At 33.7% G+C, this 12,202-nt stretch overlaps 1 protein-coding gene across 1 annotated transcript; it reads right to left on the bottom strand.

Moving 5' to 3' along the window:
- Positions 1 to 1,206: 1,206 nt before the first annotated feature.
- Positions 1,207 to 12,202, bottom strand: SREBP (Sterol regulatory element binding protein). Its single transcript, XM_085200116.1, has 16 exons — positions 11,988 to 12,202; positions 11,295 to 11,915; positions 10,918 to 11,192; positions 9,365 to 9,592; positions 8,910 to 9,102; positions 8,394 to 8,581; positions 7,724 to 7,905; positions 7,056 to 7,280; positions 6,256 to 6,442; positions 5,828 to 5,963; positions 5,308 to 5,458; positions 4,218 to 4,317; positions 3,455 to 3,532; positions 2,846 to 3,004; positions 2,125 to 2,260; positions 1,207 to 1,755 (listed from the first exon to the last, which is right to left on the bottom strand). The coding sequence occupies exons 1-16, from the start codon at positions 12,052 to 12,054 to the stop codon at positions 1,538 to 1,540; spliced, it is 3,144 nt and encodes a 1,047-aa protein (XP_085056242.1). The 5' UTR covers positions 12,055 to 12,202; the 3' UTR covers positions 1,207 to 1,537.

Genomic DNA, 12,202 nt, shown 5'->3' with positions numbered 1-12,202 from the left:
TGCGAATAGTTTTAGAGAAAAACGCATTTAATTATTGACACATCACGCCGTTCACACATCAGCTGTATCGAGTCAAGTTTCACTTATCCCTTATTCTCAGCATATAAATAAGTATATTAGTTACGTTGGCCATTTAATGTAGATCAAAACTGTCTTTTCTTTTTTTCATTTTAATAAGTACTTTAGAAGTTGTTACAATATCAAAAAATCCTTGCTGCGAAACGCGCCTCGCGACGTTATGCTTATACAAGCGAGTCCGCCGCGCCCGCCTGCCTTACACGCATCGGTGGTTCAGTGGTAGAATGCTCGCCTGCCACGCGGGCAGCCCGGGTTCAATTCCCGGCCCATGCATTCTATTTAATTTTCGTCACAGGCAGCCACGTAGTGCTTGCTTTTCATCAGGGACAGAATACCCTCTTCAGCATTAACCACAAGCTCGAAAAAAAAAACCCGCCTGCCTTTATAGCAACGAAGATTTAGATGCGTTTGCACGTATTGGATAATTCGAGTTGAATGTATTATTTAATATCATTTAACTATCTAAAAATAGTAATTTAAATATATTTTAATAAGTACTTGAAAAGATTAGTATCACAGATATAAAATTACGGTACCTACTAAAAAATCCTTGCTGTGTAAAACAATTGGAAAATCCTTATTGAAACTACGAAAATGCGGGTTGCATTAGGGTTTAATTAATATTCACATTATCTTAAGTGCTTTGCAAACATACATTATATGAATAATCCAGTAGTAAGAGCGGGCGAAGCCGCAATAGGGTCGCTAGTAATAATATAATAATAGCATTTTACCGTTGTTATTTTTCTATTTAAACGGTGTTCGGGGTCAATAGATACGCCATATGGGGTGAATACAAAAAAAAACGCTAAAGGTATTGTTACTAGTCACTACTGCTTAAAAAAGTTATTCTATTTTAAAGATTGTTGTTCGATTTCTCTGTATAGCTTATATTATAAAAATAACAAATAACTCCTCTTCCTAACTCTTAATTATGGGTTGATAAGAATTTAACGGTCTATTTTTACAACTTACTTTCTTTTGTGCTAATGACCTTTTTATAAGGAATAAAAATAATCACAATAAGACATTCGTTAGGTGTGTATCAATAGCTAAAGTTGTCAATAATAAATATTTGAAACCAACATTTTTTTACGAAATTTAAAAATAAAATAAATACAACAAATATAAATACAAATCATTTATTATAAAACTCTATTTAATAAAACAAATACATAGGCACTTTACGGCGCAGAAGGCAGGGTAGCAACTTTGAGGTATAGCAATTAAATAGCCCACTTAAGTGCCCTTTCTGCAGAGTATTAAATATGAACATATTATTAAAACAAGATAATTACAATCACATTACGGCAATTCATTAAATTTAGATCAATCATCAAAGTAAACATTATTAAAACACTACTGCAAAAATACGCGTAAAATAAAAAAAAAAAAACAAAAAACATACAATTCATTTATTATAAAATCCAATATAATACAAATATAATATACAGGCACTTTACGGTGCAGAAGGCAGGGTTCCCACAGACTTCATGAGATGATAGCAATTTAAGAGCCTACTTCTATGGCCTATTTTCTGTAGAGTCGCTGCGGCTTGTTGTAACATGCCGGCGCGCTCGCCGGGCGTCGCCAGCACTGCGTCCGGCAAGTGTTTACAAGCCATGTATAGAGCTACTGCTCTTTCTCCTTCGCCACCTCCGCCTTCGAGTTGTTTCTCTGTAATGTGTTATAGAATTGAATGTTATTTGCCAGTAAACGTAAATTGCACAAATCGACTAACTCTCAATATAAAGTAAAATTAAATTTCAGTGTAAAAGTGTTTTATATGTAGTCTTTACTTTTTATCTATATATGTTAAACCTTTCCTAAACAATACAAGTGATGTAGTAGAAAAATGTCATTTTTGTTAACTACATTCTCTAATATAAATTGTCTAATATAATTGAGTTCAAATGAACATACTTATTGAAATGCTACATTAACATATTAAAAAAATTGCAAAAATATAAAATATATTTATAGAATCGTATTTTATTATATATATAATTAGCTAAGTAATATATTAATACAGAAGCATTTATACACCTTTCCCGCATATAATTGATGATCGATTCAATCGTGGACGTAGACTGCCATCGAGGAGCTGTTGCGTGCGACGCGGAGCCGCGCCCGCCATCATGCGGCATACCGCCGAATACAGAAACACGCGGGACGTTACCCACTAGAATACGTAAATTAGTATTTTTAATAAAAACAAAATTAAGTATTTTATTATTTGTACTAATAACATGTCTGCCACATGCGGAAAGTCCGTTTTAGTAAGGTCTATCCCTTAGATCGCCAATTTCAACTATGTAAAACGAAATACCTTACTTCTAGTGACTTAACATAGTGCACTAGAAGTAGTGCGGTGACGTCGCTAAGAACTACAACACAATATAAAGGTCTTGAACATGCAAATTATGAAAGCAACTGACACCAGACGTGTTCCCAGATAATTACAATTTAAGAAATCAGCTTTTAAGCCGGCAATATATTAGTGGATCCTCTGACCCGCTAGCTCATTTGTCTGGTTTTATTTTATAAAAAAAGGCGCAGGGGCACAAGAGGGCGACTACAAGCGTTGGTTGTGGGTTCGATTCCCACACAATATTTTCATTTCTTCATACTGTTAACAAAGCATAGCGTAGCGTTGAGTTCCGCTACTTAACAAGAAATGCCTGAATGCCGCAATGAATTCGACGAAAAGTGGGGCACGAAAGTTTAAAGTTTAGTCTTTATACTAAAAAAAAGAAATGGTACTAACAGGTAAGGTCTGCGATAGGCGCCTCAACGAGTGCAGGTCGCGCTGGAAGGCGCGCAGGTGCCGCGCGGGCGCGGGTGGCGTGCCCTGAGTCAGGCCGCTCGCCTCCCACACGCCTGAACGGACCTCCAGCAGCCAGTCACAGCATAGCACTTGCATTAGCTGGGAATATAAAGGATCATTTGTGAATTTAATTCGATTTATTTTGAGGTATTCGTGGTGCAGCGGCACTTGTGGGTGTGATTCTCACTCGGGAAATAAATTTCTCATTTTGGTAAAAAGATAGCGCGGTATTGAGTTAAACAAAAAAAAGAACAAACACAAATACTACAAAAAGCTAAATAAAATAAATAACTTTCTTACCAAATCCCAAATAAAAAGGAAACATAATGTATGTATGACGAAAGCAACTAGAGCGAGATTTGCTTTGTAGAAATATTGCACATAATAAATAACAAGTGCAATGCAACTACAATGCACTCTCGCAATAGTTTGTCTTCAAATAATATATATGAATAATATGCTGGCGCTCTAAAGAAAAAAAAACATAATATTTTTAAAAAAATTAAGTAAATGTATGCTTTTATACTTAAATGTTTATTGTGAACCTACCATCATTAGTTGAGTAGGCTTGCGACAACAGTAATATGCTAAGGAGTCCGCTAACCTGGTTCCAGCAATATCGCAAACCTGAAAATTATTTTGTTTATTTAAACATTTATTTACCAATTATTTGCAAAAACAAAACTATTTAAAATTTTATAAATTACTCCATTAATTTCTTCGTCCAAATAACAGAACAATTGTGTTTTTTTTGTGAAAATTTATTGTTTTTTAAATATATTACAATTGCCACAGTTGTGCCGTAGGAAAGTGTCTGATTGTAAACGCGATGTAGCTTTGATCTCCACTGGAAGAATTGATTATATTTCACTGTCATATTACATAATATTTTGATTACCTTGCTCAGGTACACAAAGCATAAGCATTGGTTTCCGCCACTTTACTGCCATGCCAAATATAAAATAGTAAATAACTAAATACTATACAATTATCACAATTTATTCTATATCCTAACAACGAAACAATATTATATCCAAGTTAAAGATATACTAATTAAAAACCAAACAATAAAGAAGTATTTTTTAAGTTTAAGTTTTATTCCACACTTGGGAAAGAAAAATACTTTTAAGAATTAGAATAACATAATAATTTCTCGCTACGTTCAAATGTTTACATTTTTACACATTTTTTATAATTAATAAAGAAGTACCTATGACATTTATCAAACAAAAATTTTCACTTTTAAAAAGTTATCAAATCGAATTATTACATACATATTTGTACCAACATAATATAATCAAATAAAACATACCTTAAGTATAGTTTCAGAAGTCCTCTCAACTGAATGTTCATCTCTACACTGCGCCACACTGAGGAGTCCGCGGCGGCTTTTGTACGCCATATGCAAAGCCCTGAACATTGTTTACATTAGAGACAATAGTTATTAATCACTACATAAAGTATAAACTATAAACGGTTCACAATGTTTTATAAACACCGCCATTAGAATTTCTAATGCTTGTGATTGATTGTTTTATATGTGTTTATAGTGTTAGGATTTGTGTTTTTCAAGGGCATGGAATTAAATGGTTTGATTATTTAAAGTCTTTCAATGTGGTTTTATTTATTAGTATATTATATATTTTTTAACCAAATAGAGTTTGTTTGCCAAATAATAAAAAAATATTATTAGTTAGTGAAATATTGTTGATGATAAAAGTGATGGTGTAAAACACAAACATTTGGAAGTCCCAAGCCCAGTTTATTAATTATCAATGATGAGTTTCTTTGCCTGTATCTTCTCATGAGCTCAACCATTTGAACGGGCTTTTTTCAAGTCAAAATTGCACATTTTTTTTTGGTTATTTTGTTTTGCATTTTTTTCTACTTTTATGACATGTCCAAGTAAATGTTAAGCATTTTTATGGAATAAAGATATTTTGACTTTGACTTTGACTTGACAATAAATTCAGATACATTATTCCAGGAAGCATAGGTTCAAATCAGACTATGTGTAGATTTTCAAACAATGTATCAGAAATTTAAATATTTAAGCTATATTGACACTTTATAAAGTGCTCCATCAAAAAAAGATTTGTCATAATTAGAATGTTTATGAATATACTAAAAAGTGAATACATAGTATGCAGTATTTCAGGGTTTACCATATACATTAATGGGAAGCAACTGTGTTTTATCTAACTCCTACTAATATTACAAATGTGTAAATTAAAAGCTACTGAATCAAATTACATAAAACATTTACATAGCTTATACATCAAAATAGAGTCTATACATACAAGGCTATAATTTATGTAAAGATTTTGTATAATATCGATATAATATAACAATACCCGCTTATACTATGTACAGATGAAAAATAGCATATGTATTATACATACCCAGGCAAAGGATCCTCAGAGTTAGCCAGTTCTTCAGGCAGTAAGTTTAATTTATCTCCGATATCGGCGGCTTTTTGAGAATCAGCGAGTAACCACGTGGCGGCGACACCCACAATGTTCGCCCACCATTCCACGACTGGGTCCCAGCAGCCTATACAAAAAACTTTTAATAGCTTCACATTGTATTCTACAAATAGCAGGGTAACCAGAATAAATCTAATGTTAAGACACTGCATTTCCCACTTGTTACCCAACCTAATGAAAGTGGGAATTAAACCCACAGCAAATTTTCAGTCAGACGCTGTACCAGTGAGCGCTGACGGCCTCGAACATATGTATATTTATTTATAAAATGAAAAGAATGGAATATTTTTTATTTTACACAAAACAGTAGTATGTTTTGTGCTTAAGCTAGTGTGAGGAAAAGCTTAGCAGTCAGAGTTTGGATGATTTCCAAAGGGCGCCAGTTGGGGTCTCGCTACGTTACAAATTATGACATATGAGATTTTTAATTAAATACCAGTGTGATGTGGCGCATCTGTAGAGACATTGTCTGTGATCAATTTTATAAGTTCCAGTACATCACGGGTGTTGCTTCGTTCATCTGCGGAGAGGAGCATTTGGAGGCTTTTCTGTAGTAATTCTAGATGATAGGCCTGAAATATCAACATATCACATATATTAACTAGTAACTATTTATAATTAGATTATGTTTTCTTTTTTTTGGCTTCACTCTGTATCGACATTGCCTGATATCGGACGGAACTCAATGCCGCGCTTCACAATATTACCAGAACGATGAAATGAAAATATTAAAAATATATATGTATATATAAAATAATAATTCACCCGAATGTGAATCGAACCCATAACCATCGTGTTTTACAGTACTAAGCTTGCGCCCTTGCCTCGTTAATAACCAAAAAAAACGTATATAAAACAGCGTACCCGCATAGCATACGCCAATGGATCAGTAGACACAGGCATCCTCGAGAACAGCACATTGGTACTTTGTTCATAATCCCATCGTCGGGTGCGAAGGAATTGTTGGCCTCGGTCACTGATGGCCCAACGGACCCGTGCGGAACCCTCACCTATACCGTCCCAGGTGAATGCGCAACGACGGAGGTAGTATCTGGGAAGTGTAATATAGGGCTTATAATTTGTAAGCTATAAGTATATTTTTATCTAAGTATAAATTGTAACGCCGACTGACAACACACAGCAACAACGACTCAATGTAGAACATTACAATCTGCTATGTAAAGATTTAAGCAAGTGTAAGGCACTCTCAGATTATTCCCCGTAATTTCAGCATATAGCAAATTATTACTTATTAATATTTTTATTTTTTTTCACTTTGGTACCAAGGCAAAATTGCGGCGTGGTCTTCCGCGACTCAACACGCAATGTCTCAAAAATTCGGCGAAAAGTGGGAAACAGTGTCTAAACAAGAGATTCCCACTGCCTACCCTGCTGTATGTAGGATGCAACGTGAAGCTGAACAAAAAGTTAATTGGTCTATTTGTTTTATAGAAAGCCACCACGGTCACGCAAACAGAGATATAGAGGTAGGAAGATGTACTCAGCATAATGTGCCATGTACTCATCAAAAATAAAAATACACATCCTCACATTCAGCTCCAAAATCAAAGCAGTACATACGTTTCAGCTAAACGCTTTTTCCTTGAGGTTTCACTCAGAATATGTTGTATTTATCATTACTAAAAAAATTCAAAAATACACACCCACACAACCAATTCCCGAACTTCGGCATATTATCCTTGAACACCAAAGCTGCAGTGACATATGTTTCCGCCAATCGTTGTTTATTTCCGGCCACTTCGGCGAGATTCACTGCCTGTAGCGCTAGGAGGACTCGTTCAGCGCGACCACCGCCTTGTAGCTGAGCTAGTCGTAGCGATGCTGCTGCTACCTCTGCTGCCCATTGCTGTGCGGCTCTGCGTGCTGGACTGTAAACAATATCCATAAATAAATAATGTACTAGTTTTGTAATTACTAATTATAAATTATGTATTAGTATTGCAAATAAACGAACAGTTAAGATCCGCAATTGTGTTTGTTATGTTGGAATATTCTGGAATTGGTAAGTTGTTTTTTAACGTCATACCATATCCCGTATGTAGTAGGGCAGGCAGAGGGAAGTGTTAAAACACTGTGTTCCCCACTTTATATTGGAATGTCGAGCCATTGCGTGTTGAGTGACAGAAGTTAAATTGTTAATTATTTCTAAGTATTTATAAGTATAATAAAGATTGCTTGATTTAAAGGTTGCCTGGTAGAGATCATCTGTAGGTAATAAGGCCGCCTTTACACCACTTTTTATTCATGAATTATTTTCATTTTCTGGCTCAGAACGTAAAAGTAAAAAACAATCAGCTCTATGTATCAGTACCTATCCGCCCACAGATCGCCAGCACGCCTCGCCAGGAACCCCCCAGCAGGAGTGCGCTGCAGCAGTTGGCGTAGAGCCGCCGCCGCCAGCGCCGCGCGCTTAACGCCGCCGCGCACGCTCACGCTAGCGCCGCACGCGGTCAACGCACAGTTGAGTTCCGCACGTGCGTTTGTTATGTCATTCTGGAATTGTTAGTTTTTTCAATTTCGCGTTATATCCTGCATTAAGTAGGGTAGGCATAGGGAACCTAGTTTCGTTTCCTACTTTGCACCGAATTTTCGAAGCATTGCATTGTTGAATAGCGGAACTAAATGCAGCACTTTTCCTTGTTGCCAAAGCGACGAAAGTTGGAATAATTCATTCCTCTGAGTACCCAATCAGGCGATATTGTGCGTGTTACTGTAAACGCGATTATTGTGAGTTCTTTTATACTAGGAAAAATATATAATTTTCTTTAACAATAACACGTCGCGTCACAGTAAGTATAAACAAATGACATATAATCTAACCCGAGTGGAGATTGAACCCACAGGTATCCTGTGAAACTCTATACTACTACACCACTAAAATATATTCTAAATATATTCTTGCGGTGAGTATATAGTAAACTTCATAAATTTCTGTAGGTAAAAGTAACATTCATTAATTATAATTAAAATAAAAGTTTAACCTTTTTTAAATAATTATCAGCCTCTCGTTTATGCTTGTAGAACAACCCTGCCTCTCTAGATTGCGACTTGGGGACTGAATCACCGTAAACAAGTAGTTTTATAAGGCAACCTCCGAGTATAACAAAATTTACTATGTATATAATAAACATATTAAACAACCAGGTCCCCCAAGATAAGCCACTAGAACCTGAAAATATTGAAATATTGTTTAATTATCGTAATTGTATAGCTTGAGAAAAAAAATATGTTTACTTAAGAATTTTTTTTTTAAACAAGGGACCATCCAAAAATCTTAGCCGCTATTACTCTATTTAGTGCAATACCATATATTTTACAATTTTTCACCTACAAATTAATGAAGCACACTGCAGTTCTAAAATGATGTGGGTACCTTATATTTTGAAGATAGACATCACGAAGTTTAAGACCCTACCCTCCTAAAACGGTGATGTAATTAATCTATGCCCCCTTTTTTATTTAGTTTACTAATTAAATGTATTTTCTATTGAACTTACTATAGCTATCATCTGACAAAATTCTTCTATGGTCCACTCGAGCTGAATAATCATTAGACACAGAATCTGAAATGAAGCCCCCTAAAAATGAGCTAAACGGATTGAAAGCAAGAAGCCCAACCATAAAGGCACACAATGCAAGCCGAGAGTGATCACCCATTCCCATGACTACTTTAGAGTACTTCTCTTCTACCTAAAAAAAATATAATTATAATTTAAGTAAAATAATATATATATATATATATATATATATATATATATATATATATATATATATATATATATATATATATATATAATATTGAATAGGCTTGCATTTTTTTTATTACACTCAAATAATAAATAATAATCTAAACAACAAGTCAAGTGCAAGTAAGACAAAATGCAATGTACAAATTACACTTATAACCTGGTTTATTTAAGAAAATGTTTAAAGCTAGGTATTAATTAAATACCTTGTATTCAGGAGATGATGGTGAATCACTGTCTATATCACGAGGAGATTGATATGGTGAGGAAGAGTCACTGTGTGGGGGAGTGTATGCTCCATCAAACACATCCTTCACACCAGACTTTTGGCATGCCAATTTAAGTGACATATTTTCTTGTTTCAGTCTTGTATTTTGGTTTTGCAGGTACTTAATATAATCTATGGTTTTCCTTAATATTGCTGATTTGTTTAACTGGATAAAATGAGAATTATATTGTGAGAAAATGCATACAATTGTCTAGCTAACCTTTTTATATTTTCTTATTCACAAACATTTTATTAAATATTGTGTTACTAGATTTTTTAAAAATAAATGTTAGTATAACACTTATACTTCTTATCACTTTATATTCTACTAGCGGACGCGCGCAGCTTCGCTAGCTTATTTAGGGGTGAATTCTAATAAACCACGAAACATGTGTTCAATGAAATATTTTTAAGAGTCTAAATTTCAAATTTTATAAAAATCGGTGGCGATTTGAAGATTTTTCCATACAAACATTCAACCCCTTATTTGCATCCTTAGGGGGTGAATTCTAGAAAACCATGAAACACATATTCAATTAAATATTTTTAAGAGTCTAAATTTCAAATTTTATAAAAATCAGTGGCGATTTAAGATTTTTTCTATACAAACCTTCAACCCCTTATTTGCACCCTTAGGGTAAGAATTCTAGAAAACCATGAAACATGTGTTCAATTAAATACTTTTAAGAGTCTGAATTTCAAGTTTTATAAAAATTGGTGCCGATTTTTAAAAAAATCTATACAAAGTTTCAACCCCTTTTTTGCACCCTTAGGGGGAGAATTCTAGAAAACGATGAAATACGTATTCAATGAAATATTTTTAAAAGCCTAAATTTCAAATTTTATAAAAATCGGTGCCAATTTTAATTTTTTTCCATACAAACTTTGAACCCCTATTTCACCCCTTTAGGGTTAAAATTTTTCAAAATCCCTTCTTAGTGGATGTCCAGATTACGAAAGTAAACATCGGTCCAAATTTTACGTTTCTACGCATAGCGGTTACGGCTGTGCGCGCGTCTTACCTCAGTCAGTGAGGACAAGTCCTTTTATATATATAGATAATTTCTTTTAAATTCAACATAAATTATATCAATAATTTATAATTTCTTAAAAAAATATTTTGAAAAATGTATGAAAATGTAATGTTTGTGGTCTAAAACCTCTTAGAAACTGTTCAATCACTTCTAAGCGTTACACAAAGTTTAAAAATATAGACATGAGTTCGATCGGATGGTTTCCAAAAGGTGTTTGTTAAAAAATCAGCAAAATGGTTACCAATTATCATATTTAGAAATCAACATTTCCTTTGATAATATTGTTTATAAGAGCAGTACTTAGTTTATATGATAAGGTTCTAAGTATGGCTTATGTATCTACCTACAAGGTGATGCAATACACATTTCTCATAAAATATTATAAAATAATATTTTAGGGTGTGTATCAAATTGTATTATGTACTGTATTTATTTTTTGTCTTAGTTAACATATTACCTTAGCTTCTTCTCCAACTAACATATTTTTAAGCTCTACAATTCTATCATTAATGCTAGTTCTATATCTCCTTTCTATAGCATTATGTGCACTTCTTTTAACTTCTTTAACTTTAGGCGGACCATTGTTTGTGTGATTAAAGGAAATCTTGTCTCCATCCAGAACAACTGGTATACCAGTTGTGAGTAAAGTGCCATTATTGCTAGCAAAGAATGTATGTATAGGTTGACCTTCATTTGTACATTTTGCATTTGTAATAATACTTTGAGTAGTACCTAAAATTTTAAAAGCTAATATAATAAAATAATACTAAGACATTAAAATTAATAAAAAAATATAGCAGTTTAATATTCTATATAATTTGTAGATATTATTACCTTGTATGGGAGCACTAGTATACATTAATGTTTGTGTCTCTGGGTTGATAATATTTGACTGTAGTATAACTGGAGAAAAATTTGCATCAGTACTCTTTAATATAACAGGAGTTACATTTTTTGTATTATTAGGCAATAATAATGGTTGTGAAGGTGGAGGCTTAGAAGATTGATTAATTTTTGGAACTCCATCTACTTGAAGTAGAGATGCTCTACCATCAGGTAATTTTTGTAAGCTTCCTTGCGCTATGTTGACATAAAGGGGACTGGGAATTACTTGTTGCACAACCATTGGTGTGGGTGTTGATTGTTTGGGACTGTGTTGGGCCACATCTTGTAGGGGTCCTTCATTTTTTATATCCAAATTATAACCTTCCTCTCTGCCATATACTCCTAAAACTGGACTGCTCTTTGGTTGAATGTGGTGATGTGATTTTTGATTGTGAGGATGTTGGGAAACTAAAGGATTTCCTGGAGCATTGTAATATGGTGACAGTTGGGGTGATGAAATATTAGAATTATGTTTCGTATCTATGTCCAAGATTCCTGGATCTGGATCGACAAATGCCAGTTCATCTTCTAGTTTTTTCATAAAATCTCCATCACAACCGCTAAGAAAATCTATAAGCAGTATAAAGTAATTAATATAAGTCATTATTTATAAATCTATTTTCAGTAAGAGCGAAAACTTACCCTCGATTTCGGCAATATCACGTATGTTAAATACGTCATTATTTATAAATGGTTCTTCAGTATCCATAATGACGAATATTGAGAAGAAAAAACATATAGTTTTATTTTTGTTCAGACGTTATATTATATTAAATTATTCGTTTTATTATGATTTAACGCACTTGTTTACGTTCATTACCTCTATTCTATATTTTGACTTATGAATGTGATTCTGA

The sequence above is a fragment of the Heliconius melpomene genome, chromosome 17, assembly GCF_056956725.1.
Source record: "Heliconius melpomene rosina isolate 202511_hmr_F chromosome 17, ASM5695672v1, whole genome shotgun sequence".
In the NCBI taxonomy this organism is placed as follows: Eukaryota; Metazoa; Arthropoda; class Insecta; order Lepidoptera; family Nymphalidae; genus Heliconius; species Heliconius melpomene.
Note: the sequence above shows the minus strand (reverse complement) of the source record. Positions and strands in the feature narration are given on the sequence as shown.

Excerpts from the sequence above, each read along its gene's own strand:
- SREBP (XM_085200116.1), bottom strand. The coding sequence starts at position 12,054 with ATGGATACTGAAGAACCATTTATAAATAATGACGTATTTAACATACGT. Across the intron at positions 11,193-11,294 it reads TACTAGTGCTCCCATACAAG|GTACTACTCAAAGTATTATT; the intron begins GTAATAATATCT and ends TTAAAATTTTAG. Across the intron at positions 8,582-8,909 it reads TTTGTCAGATGATAGCTATA|GTTCTAGTGGCTTATCTTGG; the intron begins GTAAGTTCAATA and ends CAATATTTTCAG.